This window comes from Drosophila ananassae, chromosome XR, assembly GCF_017639315.1.
Source record: "Drosophila ananassae strain 14024-0371.13 chromosome XR, ASM1763931v2, whole genome shotgun sequence".
Taxonomy (NCBI): Eukaryota; Metazoa; Arthropoda; class Insecta; order Diptera; family Drosophilidae; genus Drosophila; species Drosophila ananassae.
Window position 1 is genome coordinate 16751392 of NC_057932.1, and position 24614 is coordinate 16776005.

Below are 24614 nucleotides of genomic sequence, written 5' to 3' on the forward strand. Positions count from 1 at the left end.
CTTGTCAAGAGGCGCATGAATTGGAATAATATAAAAAGAAAAAAAAGGGAACAGTTATTTTTGCAATATTTAATCCATAGTTAAAAAAAATAAATAAAAAAAGATAACATTATAAACAGGGATTTTCTAGAACGTATTTAGTCATCTTAGAGCCCAAGCAAAAAAATAATCAGTATCCGAAAATATTATAATTAGAAGTAATAATTTTCTAGAACGTATTTAGTCATCTTAGAGCCTAGGCAAAAAAAAAAAAAATAAGTAACCGAAAATAAGAAATAACAATAAGCTCTTAAGAGTGGAATGTCAACGACAAGAAAGCAGAACCCAATAAGTTACTTATCTTTTATAAAATAAGAGCTCAAGTTGAAGACCAAGGACAAGACCGAGGCCTATCAATAAAAAATATCAAATAAAAAAAGGAAATCATCAATAAAATAAGAAAATCAGGCCACCGACCGAAGAAGAGATCAGTTACAAGAATATTAGATCCCAGGTTCAAAATTAAATAAATATAAATAAATTATTAAACAAGATTATTAAATAAATTACTTCAGAAGAGCAAAGACATCGATTCCCTTTAGGAACCAACAATAATAAGTTCAAAATGGTTATTAAAAAATAAAATAAGAAAATCAGGTCAAACGAATGTCACTTGTATAATACAGGAGAACCCAGTAATTGAGTGGAAAAATAAATAAATCAAAATAAAATTAAAATAAATCAGAAAATCAGAATTCAATCACTTCTAGCCGGAAAACTACCCGATTGGTTATACACTACGGTCACGGAGGGACCAATGATTAAATAAAAATAAAATAAAAGAATTCAATTATAAAAACTTAAAATATTGAGGACCTAGATGTGGATTGTTGGGCTCCACACCCGGTTCTGATTAAAATCACATCCTCTTGCCTTTAAATAGGCTAGTGTAGAGGCAAAAATGTCCTAATGCCTTCAGAGTCGAAAGCGTTAGGAGATTTCAACTCTTTCACTAGCAAGGTCACACTCTTTAGTGTAACCATTGCTAACAATATTAATCACTCGATATATTATAAACTCTACGATATTTGCTTAAACTCCATCAATTTAACAACCAGATAAAATATCCAGCAAGGAGTGACAACTGTCTCCCTAATTTGTATCAATTAATATATTAAATCAGTTTAGTTCTCAGGCGATTGCAACACTCCTGTTTATCCAATTTGCTGTCCTCTCTAATTGTATAAATTATGCATGTAAAATGACTTAAAGACCTTAATTGGCAACTATTTATTATTGGGAGAGTCAGTAGGGTTGCCTTCCTTCCTTGGATGGAATTTGCACAAATTAAATGGCCACATATTAAAGCCAAGCCTGAGAGCCAGTCAGCCAGCCAAGTGAGCCCGTAGCCCGAAGGTCCTAAACAGAACAAAGTGTTCTCGTGTATTTTCTGTGTATTTTGTTCCGTGAACTCAATTAGGAGAGGATATTGTACGGAGATGGCATCTAGCAGCCACTGCCACTACACTTTTTGCCTTTAAGTTGGTTGAAATTGTCAGGACAATTAGGAATATGTATGTAGTGGGTCCCTTTCCACCCTATTATATGTACACCTGAGACCCACACTAAGGTAGTGGTGCTGCTAAGACACTTGACTAATTTGGTAAAAAGCTAAATGCTCATTTAATATTAAAAAGGCAAGGCGCTAACAAGCATTTGACACGACACTGTGAGAGGGAGGTGTCAGTCGGTAAGTGGGTGGTGTGTAGGTGGTGTGTAGGTGGTGTGTGGGTGGTGTGTGGGTGTTGTGTGGGTGGTGTGTGGGTGGTGTGTAGGTAGTGTGGGCCACAGGAAGAGGAAGTACACCTGCCTAGGCCTATATGTACATTGTCTCGGAAAGAAATGACAGTCTATTAAGAGATATTACTTTTAAAAGAATGGAATTTCAGTCATTTTCTCTAATCTTGGCTTGTTTTTTTCTATCTCTTGAGAATATAACTAAGGTAAACTTTATTTAAAACCCTCTCTTGTTTAATTACAGTGTAGTCTGTACTACTAGCTAAGATTCTAACCATTGTTCTCTTCCAACTCAAGCATAAAATCAACCACAAAATTAAGGATATCCCCACAGTCACTACAAATTATTTACAAACTCGACTTCATCAGTAAGAAATGTCTCGCTTTCTCTTTCTCTATTGCTATCGCTATCTCTGTCTCTTGTACACTTTCCCCTTCAGGTAGTATCACTCTGAACGGAAATATTTCATTAAATCATCACTTCCTTATAGTGAAATTTCCGCTACCACTTAAAATAACAATTTCCGCTTCGGCAACTGGACTCGAATCAACTCGACTCGACTAAGTGTCACTGCATTAGTGTTTGTGCATTTGTAACGGCACTTTTTGCACCTGAGGGAAAATCTTGGGGCATGCCACATCCTCTCTGATTATTTTCCCACTTCCACAACTGCACTTTCCTTCCACAATCCTTCATCCTTCATACTTCCGAGGTGCCGAGAGATGCCGAGAAGCAGCAGCCTGTTTTCCATTCACGTTCAGCAAACATCGATTTCCTAATTTTCATGTCAATGAGCCAGGCTCTGCTGGAAAATTGTGAAAAGTGCGAGTGCGAATGGGGAATGGGAAGGTTTTTCCGAAAGAAAAATTGCCAAAATATGTAGGGGGGGGGGGGGGTGTGGATGGGGAGAGAATAAAAGGCAAGGGCAAGTTCATAGGCTCGATTTTCACACTTGATTTTCCACCGGATACGCCCACGACAAAAAATCGAAGCAGGGAAAAATTATTACACGTGGAAAAAAGAGTTGTTATTAACTAATTCAAAATTTGACACAAAAAAAGTGTGACCTTTTTTCTATAAAAATCGGATATTCAATTTCACAACCTAACGCAATTTTTCACTCAAGCGTTAGGACATTTTTGGCTCCCTGGGAGCCTATTTAAGAGCGAGAGGAGCTGTTTTTCATCAGAAACGGGTGTGGAGTCCAACCAACCACACCTAGCTTCTCACAGTTCACATTTTAATATTAATTTTAATATTAATAATTTATTATTTTTTGTGTTCTGGTTCAGTCTCTGATTTCTTATTTTTTTTTATTTTGCAAGTTTATTATTTTTTAATTAAAACTTGGCCCTGATAGTTTTCCTCATCGGGAATGGGTTCTTTGATGGAATAGATGTTCCATCGGAGTCAGACTCATCATTGTTCTTTTAACTGGTCGCTTTTTTATATATTTTTATATTTTGTACATGCCTTGTATCTCCTGCCGTCAAGCTTTACGTTTTTTTATTAAAAACTGAGTACTTCTTTATCTATTTTTATATTATTTTTATTTTTTATTTATGGAGAACATCAATCTATTCTCCTTTTTTTTGCTCAGTGCACATCGCAAGCCTGTCTAGGAAGAGAGAAAGAGAGTGTGATTCTGGAAACACGAAATCGTATTAACGTCACTTTTTAAATTTCACGCTTTTCCTACAATGTTTTTTCCCACACCCCCTGCAGTCCACCTGCCCGGAAAAGCCCCCTTTTCCTCGCCTCTCATGTCAACTGCCACCTGCAGCTGGTTTTCTAAAAAGGGGTGGGGCCCCCCCTTTCTCAATAGAACCATGGCGAGTCATTGAGGCGTAAATCGGCAGACAAAACGCTTTGGGAGCTGGCTTTCAAAGCCAGTTTGAAGAACAGAAAGGAATTCAGCATTTTTTAATGGGTTCAGTGGACTTTGTTAGTGTTAATTAACAAGCTTAAAAAATGTAATAGCTTGTATGAAAAATAAATCAATAAAAATAAATATAAACTTCGTTTTTGATTTTTCTTTCAACAATAAAATAAGTTGAAAAACCCTAAAAAAAAATGTATAAAAAAAAGCCAACCACCTTTGGGAGGTGGTCCTTTTGAAAAATGTCCTGTTGAAGCCAAGTCCTGTGGAGCCAAGGATCAAGTTTGATTGAACCACTTTAGCTGGTTGGCCGAGAGAGAGAGTGTTGCAATTTTACGTCAAATACTTCATCCAGAACTGTTCATCGTCCAAGAACCAAGATGAAGTCCCAAAAAGGATGTCAGGATCTGTGTGTGTCTATGGGTCCTGATGTATGTGTATATGTGGTGGCATGCCAATTGCAGTAGTGTCCTGTCGAATGCCCGTCGTCCATGTCCTGTCAGCTGCACTCGTGCCGAACTAAGCAAAACTGAAACTGAAATTGAAGTGCGATGGCCTCCACCGTGTCCATTTTTGGGATCGATGCAGGTTGCACCTGCCTGGTTACCCAGTAACCTGGTCATCTGCCCATCTGGCCATCTGGCCATCTGGCCAGCCACCTATTCTGACCAACTATCCTTTCGTCCTGCAACCAACCACCCACCCACTCTATCTCGAAGGACTCTCTGTACTTTTCGTTTTCCTCTCCGGCTGCTGCTGTTGCTGCTTCGAGAATTGTGGAACTGACGTTGACAGTCGAATCGCCAGGACATGCCAGGACTATTCAGGATATACATCCCAGATATAGATGGCGAGGGGAAGAGAGAGATAGAGAGCTGTGAGGCAATTATAGTTGCTGTCACTGTTGCACAATAATTTGGAGTCTAGAAAATTAATTAAAAATTAAAAATATTCCAGTTCTAATTATAAAAATTAAAAATTTAATATTATTATAAAAATTTGAAAGGATAATTAAGGTATTTTATTAAAAATGCAAATAAAAAAATAATTATTGAACTTCAAACTAGTTTCTAAGGACTCTATTGAGCCATTAAACTCTAATTATCTTAAAATACTTTCTCCCAGTGCATCAAGTAAGCAATTTTTGACAACATTTTGTGTTAAAATCTTTGTCTTAAATCGAATTTTCAGGTGGATCTGCGGCACATCGACGAACTGAATGGCACCAACGTGGTCGAGGTGGGCGTGGATCTGTCCGAGTTCTACACGTCCGTGGAATGGGATATCCTCGAAGTTCCTGCAGTGCGGTAAGTTCTTACCAATACACCCAACACACCACCCACTCACTCTCTATACAAAAAAAAAAAAAAAATTCTATCCAAAAATGCACCCACCCTTGAACAATTATTTTTGGCAGAAACTCCTTTGGCAAGTTCCTTGGACGCTGTCACAAAACACAAACACAAATCTTTCAGGATGTCAGAGGACACTAACACACTAACACAAACACACATACAGGCAGGTCAAGGATGCAAGTTTCTTTTCAGAGCAAGTGTGCAAAAGAGACAGCCTTGGCGGCTAAGAAAGAGTAGGAGATATTGAAAACCTGGGCTTCATGATAAAGTTACCAGAAAAATGCCAATGATGATGATCTTTCGATGTGCTGTGTAGATGGGCGGGCGGAGTCGTTATTTACACTTTGCACTGCACTCTGAACTCTCAACACACACCTTCTCCCTTCTCCTACTGGCACTTTCTGGTACAACATTTTGTTGTTTTTTTATTTATTTTCTTGCTCTGTTGAAGTTTTTAAATTAAAAAACTTTGCCAAAAGGAGCTGCCAAAGCAACAACACTAACAACAAATAAAAAATTATATAAATAAATTTAGAAAGGCAGACCATGTCGAGGCCTTTGCTTTTTATTTTTTATTTATTTTTTTTTTTTTTTTAGAGTGGTCAGGCATTTATGTGTGAGGTTTTTAAACAGAAGAGGGCGGAAAAAGAGCAACAGTAATTTAATATTTAAATATTAGTTACAATATTTGCTCTGCAGAAAATCAATATTAAAAATAAAATAAGCAAATAGTCTATATATTTTTAAGTCTGGAGTTCCATTCCAATCGAGCCACATAACTTTTTTTGCTTCAAAAGCTAACAAAATAATATTAAAAATTTATTAATTTCTAACACTTTCTCTTTAAATATAAACTATATTTTATATATTTGTTATTAACATAAAATATTTATTTATATTTTTAATATAAATATTTTAAAGAAATATTTCTTCAACCTCTATTGTACCAACATGTGTCTGAAAGACTTTCCTTCTTTTAGAGAAAAGTGAAAGCTTTCCAAAATTTCTTCCATCAGCTTGGGGGGCTGGGGAGGCGTTTGTTTAATTGCCACGCCCACTTTGCCAGAGGTGGGGGGAATGGCAAAATGTTTCTAATGCATTAAGCTTCCGAACAAAAGGCAACAAGAAATTTTTGTTTCACTTGGAGAGCAAGTTTGTTGCGAAATCTTTGGGGCTTCTTTGGGGAGAAACAGGAAAGTGAGGCAGGTGAGGCAGGTGTGGCAAGTGTGGCAGGTGAGGAGCTTGAGAAGCCAGGGAATACTGTTGAGTGCTATTAATTAGTTGATGACACGTGCTAGATGAACTGAGTAACTGCAGTTTGCAAAACACTCTTCATTAAGCTAATTTGTCCGCAGCTCACCACCAAGTTTCGATTTTACTTTGATTGGCAACAGAATGGGTGTTTATTTTTCATTAGTTTGTATTTAATGTTTAAAAGAATAAGAACTCATGTTAAATATTTATAAAACAAGCAAATAAGGTTGGAAAACAATTAAGCCATTTCCACTTCCGATTAGTCTGACTCCGATGGAACATCTATTCCATCAAAGAACCCACTCCTGATGAGGAAATCGATCAGGTCAACGTTTTAAATTAAAAAAAAATGTATAAAAAAATTAAATTTATCAGAGACCGCAGGGAAAAAGTAGACCGAGCCGTAATCTATTCGACTAGCACACCCATAAGTAACCCAGAAAAAGTTCAAATAGATCCCAGGTAAAGAAATTGGAAAGAGATTACTTCTTCAAAAAAAAATAATATAAGAAAATCAGAGACCAAATATTATTTGTTTTTAATTAAAAAAAAAATAATAAAAATTAAAATAGTGAGAAAATAGATGTGGTTGGTAGGACTCCACATCCGTTTCTGATGAAAATCAGCTCCACTCGCCTTTAAATAGGCTCTGGGAGGCAAAAAAGGGCTAACGCCTAACTGAAAGTGAGACCTTTTGGTGGCGTTTTGGGATATAAGATTTTCCTAGATGAAGGTCACACTAATATGCTTCGAAGAAACAATATCTTTCAAGAGGTTCATCTGTAAACATTTTTTACAAATTGCTAGTTCATAAACCTTTTATGAATACCATTTTTGTTGTAAATATTTTTATGCATTTTTCATAGCTCACTTTTTTGCGCTCACCTAGTCGTTCTTCAATTGTTGATTTTCCCAGAGAAAATCAGAGTATGAGTCAAGAAAGTTAAGCCAACGGATTTTCTGGTTAGTTGTTGCAACTTGTATAAAATATATATATATTTTTGGGATATTTCTTGCTGCCTTCGTGGCAGTGACACGCGTAAAAGCCACAAACAAGTCGCGACTCGCGTCTCCAAAGTCATTTTATTTTTATATGAGTATTACGAGCCACGGGATAAATGGGTGTTTTTCGGGTGTTTTCTTCTGCTTTCTTTTTTTTTTTTTGTTTTCTGGTATTTTTGTTGGGAGTTTTTGCAGTAGCAGGTGGCAAGGTGGCAGGATGGTAAGGTGGCAAGCTGGAATATTGTCCATGAAAGCCATGAAAGTGTTGTTTATGGATCCCAACATTTGGCTTTAACTGAACCAAAAGGACAAAGGACACAGGCAGCCGAAATGCCATAAAATCTTCAGGTGTATGGCTGATATATATGTATATATTTTTTCTTATTTCTTTCTTTTTATTTTTTATGGCCGAGAGAAAGTGGTGGAAATTGAAGAAGCAGGAGACCAAGTGGCTGAGAGGTAATAATTTTCGAACTATTTCCGAAAGAAATGTTCAATAAATCAGAGGGAAAGGTTAAGTTGCTCCAACTACTTGCTTTATTTTATTTTTAAAACAAGTGCTCCTTTATGGATTTCTTATTTTTTAGTAATTTATTAAACAGAGTTCTAAAAGGCACACTTTCAACAAGAAACCATCAAGTCATTTCTTTAAAAACCATCTCAAAATAATGAATAAAATTAACCCACAAATAAAGTCTTAAAAAATGTATAATCAAACCCCCCCTTAAATATTTTTTTTATTAACAACAATTATATTTTAACGACACCTATGAATAATTTGCGAGTACGCCAGTGAAACTCAAACAACTTAATTCCTTTGCCCTTTTGGGGGGAAGAGTCAACTCGTACTTTCATCTCCTGGTCCGCCCCTTTTGGTCTGGGCCACGCCTTTGGGGCCAGGCCACGCCCCCTTTAACAGGGCCGCCCCCATATTTCATAAGCGGCACGTGACAGACGGAAATGACAATGTTAAACTACAGTGAGAAGCAAATAAATAAAACAAAGCACGGAGAAATAATCAAGTTGGGGAATAAAAGACTCAAGAATGCTCTAAAAAATATATATTTAAAAATAAATATAAATGAGAAACTTGTTAAAAAGATTATGAAACAAAGTTAAGAGTAAGATCGTAAATAATAAGAAGTGAGGAGATCTAAAGTCTTTTTATCCAAGAACCTAATTTAATTCCGACTATAGACTCTTAGTCTTCTATTATCTTATCTATAAAGATATATATCCTTAAAAGAAAAGTCCTGATACCCTTTAGTTAGGGCATCTGCGGGCATGTTGAGACCCTTTGCCATTTGAAGAGATGAAACCAACAACAGCCACTGAAAACGGGGCTCAAGTCATTGACGGGAATTAAAAAGTTGACAGCGCCAGTTACGTGAATGTTTGTCGGCAGAGGCACTGAGAGAAAAACTGGGCTCAAAACCTAATATATTTTTAAATAAAAAAACTATTTACAGAAGCTACTCAAAACTTGTTAATATTTTAAAAACTTGTCTCTCTAAAATATGTTCTCAAAGAGCTAATTCTTCGAAAAGAATATATCTTTTTTGATTTCTAAGCCCTAAAAGTGAAACAATTTTTGAGAAACTTAACTTTTCTGTCTAAGAATTTGTTAGATTATAGAATTTAAAGCTTGGACAATTTGTTGCAGTGCATCTGCGTGCCTTGCGGTGACTTTGTGCTGAAGTGTGTGCGTGTGCGTTGGTTTATTTGGCGTGGCGTGGCGTGGCGTGGCATTCGCAGTAAATTATGCCACAAGTGCGTGACACACTCACAAAGGCGAGTGTGTGTGTGTGTGCCAGAGTGTGTGCGAGTCTCTAAGCCACCTATGTATATACACCACCCCGCCTTTAAGCAACTCCCCCTTGTCCTACTTGTCCTACTCCCTTGGCAGCTTTTATTGTCTGCAGGATGGTAGGATGGTAGGATGGTAGGATGGTAGGCTGGTAGGCTGGTAGGCTAGTGGGATGGCAGGCAGGCTGCTGCGCCTAAAATGCTGCAACACAATTCACAGCACGTAGAGCAATTTTCCCATGAAGCCTGCCTCAGCCCCCTAAGAACCCCTTTGCCTGCCACCGACACGGATTCAGTTTTAATGCGCATCGACAGTTAAATTAACTGAAGGGCGGCAGGATGGCAGGACGGCAGGATGGCAGGACGAGCAAGGACGAGAGGCGTGGCAGGCCGCAGCACGTAGACAAGCAGGTGGAACAATTTTCGGTAGGTGGCCAGGCCACAGGAGATCCAATGGGAACCAAAACAATCAGGCATTGATTGACAGCAGCAGGACACCCGAGACCTGAGACTCAGACCCAAAAAAAAAAACACAAAAATCCTGTCAAGTCTTAAAGACAAAATCAAAAATCAAGACAGTCTAGTGACCATAAAATTAACCTGCTCTATAAAACCCCAAAAGAAATGGCCTCCCTTTTTTTATCTGATGGGAAAGTAATGATAGTGAAGGAGGGAAACTGGCCATTTTTGGTTTATAGTTTCTTTTTTTGAAGGAAACTGTCTACTTTTTTGTTGGGAGTTTACTTTTTTTTCTTTTTTTAGGAGTAACTTTCTATATATATACTTTATGGTTAGTTTTTTAAAGCAGAAATCACTTTCAGTCTTTAAGTTAAGTTCTTTTTTTTTAATAATTATAATAGTTTTAATTTATTTGCTTTCTTTATGTTTATTTTTACTTTTAAGCTTCAGCTCTCTGATCTATCTCCGCTTTTTCAGCCGTACAATATGAGGCAGCCTCTCTTGATAGGTTATTTGTGTTTAAGACACATTTTTAGTTCGAATTGATATTTTTCCTTTAAAAAAATGTTAAAAATACATAACCAAGGCAGTAAAAAATATTATCTTTAAGCTCTTGTGTTTAAATCTCTGAAAAACATATACAAAAAACACACAAATTAAAAAACCCTACACTCTCTCTCTGTAACCCTCTGTAACTATCACTATTAATTACTTGAATATTTCAATAGCCTTAAATAAACAATAATTAAAACAATTATATACCATTACCCCAATTGGCAGAGCTTTGGAGGGAAAAAGGTGAAATTTTATTTATAATTCAAGGGCGATTGTTGATCAACAATTGCGAACATTTTGCTTTCTAATTAACCCTTTGTCGTTGGGGTTTTTAAGCTGGGCTTCCTAATAAACTCATTGTTTGCGCAATTCCTTCGCCCGAGTCCTGGCAAGGACTCTACACCCCCTCAACCCCCTCTATAGCTCCCACTCTATGGAGTTGTCGTTGTCAGGCGCGTTTCTCGGTTGTGCCCCCGGGGGCAGTATTTCGTTTAATTGCCGCAATGGGTGGCAACATCCTACTCTCCAACATCAAATCAACACGCAGAGCACATACAACACTCCTTTTTATATACATCTTTATAAACATATATATAGTATAGATATAGATATAGATATAGACTCTGAGGACCAAAACTTTTCTCTTTTTCACCTTTTCTTTCTAGCAAAAAAAAAAGCTTGATTGCCAGGCACAAATTCCCCTTGTTTTCCGCGGTTCCTTCTTTCGCTTTATCGCAGATCGATTAAAATCATAATTAGCAAACTTTCCAGAGAAGGAAAGGACCTATAAAGGACCAGGACCCCTCCCTCCCGTTCGATAACCCTGCGGTCACACCTCAATTGCCACGCCTTTGGGAAATTTTTAGGCCATCTTATCCTCAGGGGTGCTCCCTCTTCGATTTTCCCTTTTCCCTTCTGGCTTTTCTTTCACAATTTTACTACTGGCCAGGCCAACTGGTATTCTGGCTGCTGCTTTTTTTTTCAAGTCATGCAACGAAGCGTGTTTATGTTAGTTATTAAAATTCTATTACTTACTTTGATTTTCTGCTGGCCTCAATTTTCTGCGGTAATCTACAAAAAATAAGAAATGCGAAACCAAAAGACAGATAAGTGCACGGCAAGAAATAGTTGAGGGGTTTTTTTAGTTTAAAATTTCGAGAATTTTCAATAAAAGGGGGTATTCAATGTTGAATAAATGAAAAATAAAGATACTTGTTTTAAATAATTATAGTTATAATAGTTAATTGACTGTTTTAACTTGTATTTTAAAACAAAAATGGTTTTGTACTCTTTTTTAATAAAAAATTGTATTATTTGTTTCAATATTTTGAAAATAGACAAGTTTCGAACCCTCTGCCTTAGTATTTTATTTGTTATTTTGGTAAAAAAAATATATAAACTTCAAAAAGTAGATATTTAACATGTAAAATAAAACATAAAAGGAGAAATATTTAAGATACATTTTTTTTTTAATTTGAATCAAGGTTTTTTGAATATTTTTTATGAATTATTTTTTCAAAAAATTTACAATTTTTTATTTTTCAAAATAGGATAGAAAAAAAGAAAACTAAATCTCTTCCTTAAGGTCTTAGAAATATGTTCCTTAATTCTACGAATAATTTTTGTCAGTGCATAGCAAAAAAAAATGGGAAAAACCAGGACATGAAAACACTCGAAAGCTCATAGAGAACTTTTGGCACAAAGTTGTTGAAATCAATCAAGCGTTGAGACCTTTCTCCTCTTTCACCTCCACTCCTCCCCCCCCAGCACTTTCTCCAGACTCCCCCACCCAGTAGGTGTCTGATAGGAGGGGGGAGTGCGCCTAGAAATGCTTACTTTCTTTTGCTTTCCTTATGTCTTTTTTGCTTCTTATACTTTTCTACTTGCTTTCTATTTTTTTCTATTATTTTTTTTTCTATTTTTTTTTTTATTTTTTATATGTTGCCAATCATTTCGTATTTATGCGTTTGTTCTTTGACTTCAATCAGCCAAGCTGTTCTTCCAGACTCCCCCCCTAGAGCCCCCCCTAGTGCCCCCCTAGTGCCCGTTGTCAATCAGCGTTCTGACCATTTTCGGTCACTTTAGTGTGGTAGCTACCCCCCCTGCAACTTTTTGCTTTTCCAGAGAGGAGTGAGGAGTGGGGAGTGGAGATGTCTCTGGAAAATACGTGACGAAGAGTTTCTGTTTCTGGATTCAATTTCGTTGGAATTTCACTTAATTTTTTGGCGACCCAAACGGGTGCCAAATGGAAAATGGAAAAAATAAGGAAAGTAAAATTGAAATAAAATATACATACAAAAAAAAAAAACAAATAGCATGAGGTGGCTGCAAATCTAAATAACATTTGATTTCAAATCTCTTTCTCCAGAAAATCATTCACAAAGAGCAGGGGTTTTGGGGGGGATATGGGATATATTTTGTTTGACTTTGGCGGCTGCTTTCGATTTCCATTTCCATTTCCACTGCCATTGAGCATTTTCCATTCCAACCCCCATCCCCCCCTTTTTTTTTTTTGGTTTCTGGTTCGGTTAGACCCCCGAGGAATTCGTTTCACTTTAAATTCTTTAAAAGTGCGGCCTCGGGTACCCTGTACTTTTTAACCTAGAGGTCTATATTTTATAAATTATACGATTTCTTTGCTTATTTAGTTGGAAAATTCATTATTTAATCTTTTAGGGGCCATCTATTCTTAATATTGCTCTATTTTTTAGCTTTAGGATTTAATAATTGAAGTAAAAACGGGCACACTAAGTCTGAAAAATGGCAAAAATAATTAAAAAAGATTTCTTAAGACATTATTGCTAATAAAACACTAATTAGTGTGACCTTTTCTACCCATTATTGCATTTTAAACTTTTGAAAATCGAAATACAAAAAAGTATAGCATACTTAAGTGGTTGCAATAATTTGGTATATTTTTTAGTTTAGTTTTTTAAGTTTAAAAAATATATATATAAGGCCGTTCCTTTTTTAAATCTTATTTTGACTAAATTATTTTTACATTAAGACTTAAAAATCCCAACTAATTAAAAGCTAAATAAATATTTTTTAATTAAAAAAACTATCTGGCAAACTTTTCTCTCACTGTTAACAAATCAGAGTCCTGATGGAGCTGGAACGAGGGTACTTAAGTCTTCCATTCACTTCAGTTCGCTCACCGAGTCCTGTTTCCATTCGGCTTGCCTTTATTACGCATACGCCGCGTGGCCCAGCGCATTGATGAATTGTTGCCAATTTCAGTGTTTGTTGTGGCCTACATGATGGGTGTTTCTGTGTGTGTGTGTGTGTGTGTGTGTTGGTTTTGGAGGGGGGGGGATGGCCGTAGGGGAGTCCACAGATTGAGTGTGGGAGTGGCATGTGCCTCGGAGTCAAATCAAACTGAAGTTCTACTGGTCTTAGCTGGTATTTGTTGTTTTCTCCAATGTATCCTCTAGTCCTTTCTCTATTTCGTGTGTTTTGTTTTTTTTTTCTTGTATTTTTTTTTGCCTATGTGGCGCCATCTCCCGGCGCCATATAGAGGCACGCGTGTACTATATATATGTATGTTTTTCTTGCCTATTTTATGATTTATTGTATGTTTCCCATCGTCGGTTGCTAACCAACAAACCGAACTTATTACACTGACCTTTACACGTATGTATCTCCCCCACTTATCCCATTTTTGTTTTTTTTTTGTTTTGTGTTTCGGTTCAAGTGTCTTTGCCTGCAAGGAGGATTTTTATCCTTTTCGTGTTGACCAAAGCTCACTTTGGCAGACTTAATCTTCAGGCCATATATTACGTTTTTCTATCGAGAAGTTATGTGTTTGTATAGTTACTATTTGGGGGGGATAGAGTCTTAAGGTATTTCTCCCAAGTCTATTTGGGCAGTTTTCTTCTAATTATGATTCTTAAACAAGTCATAGACTTTAAGAGGGAATAAGAGGCAGACTTTATAGGAAAATTAAACTAAAAACTAACTAAATAATAGCTTAAAAATATCTAGAATATTATCCTGAATTATATACTATTTTTTACCTCTAAATTTTAACAATTTCTAAACCTAAAAACAAAGCAATCTTGATATTCTTTTTTAACTTTCTCCTCCTCTAGTCCCTCTCTTTCTCCTCCACTTTCTCCTCCTCCTTTTTATCCCTCCACTCCCTATTAACCTTCCCTCTCTGGCCCTTACTTTGTGAGTGACTGACATTCGGAATTGCCTTGGCAAATTATATTTTATTGCTGCAGCCATCAAAACTAACCCACAAGATGTTGGCCTTCAATCCCGGATTCCTTGCCCCACACACACACAGACACAAACACACACAAACAGACACTGACACACTCAAGCACATCCTTATTTTGCACAGGACCCTCTCGGAAAGCATTTTTGTGTGCCTATTGCCACATACTTCATTTCTATTTGGAGGGAAGTCAACTGCCACAAACAGTTAAGTTGCCTGCCGGCCACATCCTTGTCGAAGTCCTGCCACACCCCTCGCAATCCCTCCCCCGCGTTATCCTTTCTCCTCGCTTGTTTATTATTTATTTACAATATTTTCTTATTCAAAATGAAACCGCAAACCCCTTGGAATTATTGATGGCCCTCGAAAACACAAAAAAAAAAACGAGAAAAAATATTAAAAAAGAAAAGAAACCCCTTGCAACTCTTACCCCTTTAATTTTTTTTGTTCCTGCCCGCCAGTTATAATTTTTTAAGGTTTATATATAAAAAATATATACATGTTTTTGGCTTCTTCAGTTGCCTTCAGTGGTCCTGCGAAAAAGTTCCTTCAACTCAATTTACAAAAATCATTTCTTTCCTGCTTTCCTGCTGGGCAGCGGCAGTCACAGATTATTAACTTTTAAATTATGCATTTGGTCGGAAGAGGAAAATAAAAAATGGAAAATAAAATATTAAACTAAAAGCCAGCAAAGGCAGATGCTAAAAAAAGGAAAACCCTTCACCGAATGTCGCAACTATTTAATGCAAATGGCTTAAACTTCTGACGGTTGCACTAATTGTTGTGGAATTAATTGATTAAATTAAATTGATTAACAAATAGATTAAAAAATGGATAAAAAATAATCAAAAAAGAAGGCAACAAGGGAGAGTAATTAATTCTATAATTGATTTTCTTTTTTATGCAAAAAGTTTATCTGTTTTTTAAGGACAAACAAACAGTGGCAGTGGCAGGTTGGATTTGAAAATCAAACAAAATAGTGTGACCTTGACTACAAAAATCACAAATCCCCTTTTACCGAAAAAATTTATTTGTCTTCAAAGGCATTAGGACATTTTTGACTTGAGACGAGACTATTTAATGGCAAGAGGCTGTGCTTTTCATCAGAACCGGGTGTGGAGCCCAACAATCCACATCTAGGTCCTCAATATTTTCATTTTCTTTTACAATTTAATCCTTTTTTTTATTTTAATTAAATCATTGGAGCCTCCGTGACCGTAGTGTATAACCAACCGGGTAGTTTTCCGGCTAGAAGTGATTTTATTCTGATTTTCTGATTTTATTTATTTTTCTATTTAATTACTGGGCTCTCCTGTCTTATACAAGTGGCTTCTCATCAATGCTGGAGCTCGAAGACATTCGTTTGATCTGATTTTCTTATTTTATTTTTTAATAACTCATTTGAACTTTTTATTCTTGGTTCCTAAAGGGAATCGATGTCTTTGTTCTGGTCCCAACTCTGGCTACTATATCCAGGGTTTGAACTGGGCTTCTTCGTGTAATCTGATTTACTTATTTTGTTTGAAAACTATTTTCCTATTGGGTTCTTCTTAAGATTATATTTTTGGAAGTTACATCCACATAATATGAGTGGGCTCTGCACGACCGCACCTCGGAAAAGTCGGAATCGCTAACTCATTAAGGGATTCAAAGAACTTCCTTGGGATCTGATGATTATTTTATTAATATTTAAACTTATATCTTGTATATTTTTAATTTCAAGAGTTGGTCCTTTAAGGGAATCGATGTCTTTGTTCCAGTCTCGTTTGTTACCAGTGCATCTGGTCTGGGATCTTCTTCTGCGATTTAAAATCTTATTTTTCTTATTTTCTTGTTTATTTTATTTGACTCTTGACAATAAATATTCATGTTTTAATTGATTTTTGGTTAGTGGTTTGTTTGATGGAATAGTTGTTTCCTCAGAGTCTGAGCTGGAATCAGTCTGATTTTCTTATATATATTTTTTTTACAATATCTTTATATTTTTTAATATTCATTGAAGTCCTCTATTAAAGATGAAAAGATTCGGAAATCCTTCGTTTATTTTCTTTTTATTATATTTTTGATAAAGAACTTGTACTTGATACATTCATATCAATATCCTTGCAGTCTTAAAGTACCGGGTATAGTTGCAGAATCCTGAATGTTCTTAGGATACAACTCTTTAGAAGAGACTTATCCGACCCTATGAAGTATATATATTCTTGAAATATATATTATTCTTGTATTTCAATAAAATTTAGCCAAATTTTAACAGTTTTCGAACCACTGGAGGTCAGTGCAAGGCTAGAAAACAGTTTGGCACTCACTTAGCAGTTAGCAGTTAGCAGCTAGGCCAATACTGGTACTTTTTTAACATTTTACAATATTTATCATGCGGCCGATGATTTATGCGATTGGAGAGCCATATATCTTTGGATATGTGCGTTACGTGTTTATGTAAATAAATATAGGACTCGGTTCAGTGGCTGGCACTGCGGATGCCCGGGAATCGGCAGACATACAGACACATCCACACTCACATCCACACTATGTGGCCATAGACCATCAATATAAATATCAGCATCCAGAGAATGAACCTTAATAAATATTTACGCGCTGCGTAACAATTTGCCTAAAACCCCATCCTTAATAATATTTATTTTGGATTTTTTAGGAACGAGAAGTTCTATACGTGCTGCGACGAGCCATATCTGGATATAACCTTCAACATAACGATGCGTCGGAAGACTCTCTTCTACACGGTTAACCTGATTATTCCCTGCATGGGCATCAGTTTCCTCACCATCCTCGTGTTCTACCTGCCATCGGACAGTGGCGAAAAGGTGAGTGTTCCAAAGGACCAAAAAAGGACACTAATTATTAGCTTAAAGCTGCAAAGCTTTGATTTTCCTTGATGGTATGTGGTTTCTATAGAAAAGTTATACACAAGCCTTTTTGAAAATAAATATACAAATTTTGTTTAACACTAACTGGTTTAAGCCTTTTCTTTTTGAATTAAGACTTGGTCACACTGACTTGACAGTATTTATTCTTAATAATTTTTACCTTAAAGCCTCTTTTGAATATATTGTGACTGGCAATATGGTTTCTCTAGCGAAGTTCTACAAACCTTTTCAAAATAAATACCAATTCTATTAAAAACTATATTACTTTTCATTTTTAATTACAACTTGGCCACACTATTTGACATTCCATGGGATTAACACAGTCCTGATAGTAATTTTTCGTTTGATTTTTAATTAAATTAAACAACTGATTAAATGCGAACAAAAAACGAACAAGAAGCCACATTAGTCAGGAAAAGTTAACACCAAAACCCATCACCTGCTATTTATTTAATGGCCTTAACTCGATTTATTGCAAATTATGCAAATTTACAAACGATTTTCTGTGGAATTAACCATTAGAACCAGAAGTCCATCATCGGCAGTGGAAGTACTAATGTGGAATGGCACTCGCATTTCACACAACAATTTCCCCGCAATATTTGCTTTTTTGTCACATCTGCAAGCTGCCATTTTCCATTTCATTTTTCATCGAATTTTTTTCCTTTAATTTTATATATGTATGTATATTTTTTGTCGCTTTTCTCTTTTTTGTGTTTTACTTTTGTATTAAAGCCTTTGCCGTAAATTTATTGCCCCGCCAGTCTGATTCAAAATGTGCTTTTAATTAAAAAGCAAAAGCAAAAATAATATTCACACTCAAATGAGAATGAAAACGAAAACTTATATCAGTATTTTTTATACCCTTGTAGGGTATATATCTTATATATATATTATATATATATAAGATCCAAAGGCAGATCTAGGAATAAGAAATAAAAATTTTTAAATAAGAGCTCAAGTCAAAGGCCAAAAACAAGACCAAAGCCTAACAATGAAAATACTTAAATACAATTTAAAAAATAAAATAAGAAAATCAGGCTACCGGCGAAGAAAAGATCAGTTTTAAGGCCCAGATTAAAAATTAAATAAATGCGAATAAATTAATTAAAAAATAAGTCAAATGAAATACTCTAGAAGAAGAACTCGGACCTGATGGTCTCGTTACAAAGGAGACTTGAACAAAGACATCCCTTGAAGGACCAGCTATTTAAAATAAAAACTGAAAGGTGACTATATATTGGGGAATAATAATAAGCTGTTAATAATACTAAGGCCAAGAAAGAAGTACCCAATTTGCTATTATTTTATTAAAAAAGAATAACAATGAAAATATTAAAAGAATACAATTTAAAAAATAAAATGAGAAAATCAGGCTACCGGCGAAGAAAAGATCAGTTTTAGGAACCATTGCTAGTCGTTTTCAAATTAAATAAATATAAATAAATTAAACAAGAAGAAGAAGTTGCTGGTCACCAAGGAGACTCGAACAAAGACATCGATTCCCTTGAAGGACCAACCCTTTAAATTAAAAACTGAAGAACCACATATTTTAATATTAATAAAAAATTCATCAGATCCCAAGGAAGTCCTTTGAATCCCTTAATGAGTTAGCGATTCGGACTTTTCCGGGGTTCGGTCGTACAGAGCCCACTCTTAATATAAGGTTGTAACCTCCAGAAATATAAACTTTAGAAGAACTCAATAGGAAAAAAGTTTTAAAATAAAATAAGTAAATCAGATTACACGAAGAAGCCCAGTTCAAACCCTGGATATAGTAGCTAGAGTTGGGACCAGAACAAAGACATCGATTCCCTTTAGGAACCAAGAATAAAAAGTTCAAATGAGTTATTAAAAAAATAAAATAAGAAAATCAGTTTAAACGAATGTCTTCGAGCTCCAGCGTTGATGCAGAGGCCACTTATATAAGACAGGAGAACCCAGTAATTAAATGGAAAATAAATAAAATCAGAAAATCAGAATAAAATCACTTCTAACCGGAAAACTACCCGGTTGGTTATACACTACGGTCACGGAGGCTCCAATGATTTAATTAAAATAAAAAAAAAGATTAAATTGTAAAAGAAAATGAAAATATTGAGGACCTAGATGTGGATTGTTGGGCTCCACACCCGGTTCTGAATAAAATCACATCCTCCTGCTATTAAATAATCTCATGTCGGGGCAAAAATGTCCTAAAGCCTTTAAGGGAAAATGTCCTTAATTAGTACAATGGGATTTTAGCTGTTTCCAGAACAAGGTCACACTATTTTAGAGCTTCAAAAGCTTGAGATTGTTTTTCCAGCATTTTTTTTATGATTAACTGGTCTGTCTAAGCGATTCCCTTAAAAAATTCAGCTTGTTCCAACAGAAAGTGTATCTAAACTTCGTATTTGCTTTACCTTCTTGCTTTATATTCTTTTTTTAAATATATTTGTGTATTTTTTCCCTTAGTTTGCCTTCATTGAAGTTTAAGTAAATAGAATTACACACATGGTATTCAATTTAATGCCGCGAGTTTCCTTTTTTTTTGTGTTTGCGGCTTCTTTGAGGGAAAACCCAAATGAAAATGAAAACAGGCTGAAAAGCGTTCACAAAATGGCATAATGCATAAATATAAACATTTACATACACGAGACAGAGGCAGAGGCTGAGGAGAGAGAGATCCAGTGAGGGACTTATGAATAAATTACGGCCAATTTTCAAAATAAATAAAATGCAAAAATAATTTGTGTGCGCAAGCGGTTTGTGGATTACCAACGAACTGGACTGATGACCAAAAACGATTCCATTGAATATAAATATATATAATATAATATATATAGTATATATAGCGTATACTCTGGACATTTCCGTCCATGGAGAAGCGTAATTTATGTTATAAATATTGACAGCACACTGGGCATTTGATGGGCCGGCATTATGCAAATGCCATTCTATTCAGCCCCGGCTCTGCATTATCGAGTTAGGTCCGGGCGATTTCGATTTTGGATTTAGATTCCGATTGCAATTGAATGACTAGTTTGATATATTCCGAGCCCCGTGGGGGCCATGGAGAGGCCATTCCACCAAATCTAAACACATATGGCCAGCAAATTTGCGGAAAAAAGGTGGCAAATTATAAACTCCAAGCCAATTGGCAGCTAAGTGGCTCATAATAGAGCTAATATAAGCCATTAAAGGCTTAGTTTTAATTTTTTTTATTTAAATAAACAATTTGCAAAGTAAATAAGAGATATTATGGCAAGAAATGGCCATCTCAACTGATGGGCAGCACTGGTCCGTAACGGTACTATGATTATATCGATAATAAGTCATCGAGATCATCTCCGATAGTCAAGCGGAAAGGGTCCATCTCTATCTGTGATGGTACTCTATGTTTGTCCTATCGTTCCCCAAAAATACCAACTGTTAAATAAACTTTTAAAGAATTCTTTCTATTTTTTTTTTTTTTTGGAACCTCTCACATTCTAGCAGACTCTCGGAAACAAGCCCACTCGCAGGAGAGTCCTGCATGGAGGCGCGTAAATATTTACGCCTAAAAGCAGGCAACAAAAAGTGTAATACGCTTCCGAAACTGCCGGCGAATACTTGCCCGCATTCTTGCAGTTAACTCTGGCACGTAATGCCGCCGCCACCACCACGCCACGCCCACTATGGATCCACCTGCTGGCCATCCCACTACTGGCCACTACCCACTGGCCCATTGGCAAAAGTTTCGGGCCAACGATGGCATCGGAATTGGAATTGCCAATTTACATGCATATGCGCCACAACGCACTTCATTCATGCAATTGCCGATTTCAGGGGCTTGAGCACATCAGGAAGGGCAAAGAGGGTTAATACACAGTGAGAAATGAGGGTAGATTAATTAAAGAAATAGAAAAGCAAGTGCCAGTATTATAATTTAAAGCAATAGAGCTAGATATGCAAGAGTATCTAACTCTGACATGCCATACCTTTACATGACATGTTTTTTTTTAATATCTCTCATTACCTTTCCCTATTTTTTATAGTGTAAAAAATCGAAAGGGCTGACAGTAACCCAAACACTAAGTAGCCGTACTGGATTCGCTTCCTGTTCCCAATTCGCCTCCTCGTTTATTTGCATCGTATTTTTATGGTCAATATGGTCAACAATTACGTTTTACGTCGGTCGTCCTGGCCTCCTGTCCTCCTGGCCCTTTCGTCCTTGTTGTCCTGGTCGTTCCATATTGAAACTGTCCCATCTGATGGCTGGCAAACAATCCTCAATCCCCAATCCTCAATCCCTATCCGTATCTGAAACCCCAGAAACTGACCCCCAGTCCAGTCCAGTTCATGCAAGGCCAGTGAAGCCAAAAACGAACCGAAATCGTAACCGAAATGCATTTGGCCACCTTAATTACACAGGACATTTGCATAAATAATGAGCATCGTCCTGGCAGTGATGGGAGCGTGATGCGATTGCCAATGCACTTTAACAAATATTATATTAAAAACCATAAACGATAGTCGTTTAAAGGGTTTTTCTTCCAAAGTTATTAAATGATTTTTATTGTCTAGAGAGCCTAGAAGGGAAATCTGATGAGTTTTGGGGTTTAGTTCTACATGTTTTAGATGAGCTATCAAGTGCACTTAGAGAAATGTGGTATAAAGTTTGTAGTTTTGACTAAAATAACTATTTTTTTGTTATATTTTGAACAGCTGCTATAAAGCAACCTCAAGTTTTGTTTATTTTTTAAACCTATCTAAGAAAATTATATGATTTTTAGTTTATTTTTTATTTAAATTAAGATAGAATGAAGGTTTAAGCTTTAGTTTCCTGACTATATGATACCCCGTACCTCCTCAATGCCATAGAATTTTATATTATCTAAAACTTTATTATTTAAGTTTCAAATTATTTTTTCTAAGTGCATTTGTAGTGAGGATGCCAAGGGAACTGGCATTGGATTTGCTTGGCAAGTTGTAACCTTAATTAGGCAACGTCACTAATCGCTTTACAAGCGCCGAGTCCCCCAACTAAGGCTAATTATCATAAAATCATTAAGCATCGAATATTTATGCCACACACACAGACACACACACACACACAGACACACCACACACACACAGTTAAACAAACATATAGAATGATGGAAAAGCGACTCAAATCGCGCGTCTCATTTTCAACATTTAATTACTTTCCTCCACACCGACACACTTCACTTACAAGCAGCTTAGGCATAAATAAGGTGAGCTTCTGCCACGCCCCCACCACCCAAAAAAAAAAGGAGGAGAGGAGGCATTTGGCAAGGTCTGGTCCTGGTCTCCAACCAACCACCGCCCACCCACAAATCATTTTTCGCTTTATTGAGCCTGAGTCCTGAAAAGTGTGCCGCGTTTTCATTTCCATTTCCACTTTTTCACTTTTTTCCGATGCTCTATAAGAGGGTATTATGATTCTTAACTAGAAATGCATATTTTATAATTGAATATTAGGAAAGAATATATATCAAAGAATATTTGATGGTATATATAGGCTATAATGTCCTGAAATCTATGTCCCTCTGTCCGTTTGTCCGCTTGTCCGTGTTTTTAAGTCTTAATTACTCTCTTACTCAAGATATTAAGCTCGAATTTCTTGTATAGCCATTTATTTAAGGCCTACCCTTACATAACTCAAAATAAACCAGTTAGATGAACTAAATCTTATAGTTTTCATAACATAACCTCACTAAGTAATCAAAACTAACCTCACTTTTTTAGTTTCTAAGGTAGTAGCTTAAATTAACTTATTTTAATCTAAAAAATGTATACAAGAATATAAAAACTATTTTTATTTCTAAAATATATATCCAAAATATAAAAAATAGAGTATTATAACCTCCAACTTAGTCCCCAATTTGACCCCCAATACTCTCTTTTTTTAAGCTTTTTTATGGCATTTTTCCTGTTTTTTTGCATATGATTTGTTAGACAGCTTTTGGCTGGCAGGCAGTTTTCAAATTCTTCTCGTTTCTCTTCTTTTTTTTCTGTTTTTTAATGTTTTTATGTGTTTTTTATTTTTTGGCAATTGCCGACTGACAAACCGCTTTTTCATACGCCCATTGACTTTGCTTATTATTTGGTTGTGATGCCCGTTTAGGCCTTTTAAATCAATTTTGCTTTGGATTTGTGGCTTGAATGATCAGCCAAGCGAGCGGAATGCTTTATTCCCTCAACTTTCCCTTTTAAAATTAATCTCCATTAACTTTTTTCTTCGCAATAAATAATATGTATTATTGTTTTCCAATACAGGACCTATTCTTTTAATCAAATCAACTAGTTAGTCACTTAATTAGTGGCCAGACTAGGGCCGAACGGCCCTCAGTAACTTTTGCCAGACAAATTAATTAATCCCAGGACTTGGGCTAGTTCCTGTATAAATTAATTTGGCCAAGACACAGACACGTGTAGGTACATAATGTGCCCAGGTTATCGCATCATAATTATTAACATAAATCCCTAATAGATGTCTTGTTTATTAATCAGAGGCTTTGATTAACTAATTTGGGGCTGAGATAGGACTTTGTAGAGGGATTTGTGCTAAAAACAATACTTTTTTGTGAAGAAACTATGTTTTTCTGGTATTTTATGGTCAAGTGTGGCCTTGTTTGCTTTTAAAATCATCTAAAAATGTTACATTTTACTTCTTTTTAATTCCCTAACCTTACCCAACCCCTTTTTAAATACCCCACCGAGATACTTTCTTTGTAATCACACCTGTTCCAGGTATTCAATGGCATTACCTGCTCCCTCTTTGAGAAACCAATGTGAAATGCTCTGTGTCGCAACAAAGTGTTTCTGAATAACCGACTGGGGGATTGTGGGTATTATGTAATCGATATGTTGCCACTATTAAAAGCAAGCTCTAAGGATGCTCCGAGGAGAGCTAGAGGGAGGAAAGAGGATATAGCCATCGTCTGAGCCATATTTATGCATTATAAATGAGAAAACCTTATCGGACGAAGGGATTTTTCCTTCTTTCCGCCCTTTTTGCTTGCTCGCTTTTCTCAATTGTCGCTTCTTTATGGCGCTTTAGATTTTCCGCTCGACGTGCAACTCAATTTGCCACGCCCACTCTGCCCTGCCCTGCCTTGCCCTGCCACCAGCCCTTTCCGCCTCCTGTTTCTCACACTCTCCGGTATATATCTATTTACTCACAGGTCTCATTAAGCATATCCATTCTGCTGTCGCTCACTGTGTTCTTCCTGCTTTTGGCGGAAATCATTCCGCCCACATCGCTGGTGGTGCCGCTCTTGGGAAAGTTCGTCCTCTTCACCATGATACTGGATACCTTCAGGTGAGTCCTGCCATCCCCTCACTCCCTCCATCCTCAAACCAAAAGCGTTTATGGAGTATTCGTTAATATGTGTACATTTGATTTTAAGTCTGTGGCCCAACAGTGATTTGG

The 24614-nt window shown here is 36.2% G+C and overlaps 1 protein-coding gene and 1 long non-coding RNA gene across 9 annotated transcripts in view; one reads left to right on the forward strand and one right to left on the reverse strand.

The window, feature by feature from the left end:
• LOC6505104 (acetylcholine receptor subunit alpha-like) overlaps positions 1 to 24614 on the forward strand; it is a 178216-nt gene that overhangs the window by 144427 nt on the left and 9175 nt on the right. For all 4 annotated transcript variants that reach the window (XM_044717432.1, XM_044717433.1, XM_032451986.2 and 1 more), the window contains 3 exons: positions 4848 to 4963; positions 16966 to 17134; positions 24367 to 24503. In XM_044717432.1, coding sequence (XP_044573367.1) covers positions 4848 to 4963; positions 16966 to 17134; positions 24367 to 24503 — 422 coding nt within the window. The remainder of the gene's footprint in view (positions 1 to 4847; positions 4964 to 16965; positions 17135 to 24366; positions 24504 to 24614) is intronic.
• The window catches only part of LOC26514175, a 53500-nt gene that overhangs the window by 17307 nt on the left and 11579 nt on the right, over positions 1 to 24614 (reverse strand). For all 5 annotated transcript variants that reach the window (XR_004310178.2, XR_004310177.2, XR_001408381.3 and 2 more), the window contains one exon: positions 11123 to 11158. This is a non-coding gene — a long non-coding RNA (uncharacterized LOC26514175). The remainder of the gene's footprint in view (positions 1 to 11122; positions 11159 to 24614) is intronic.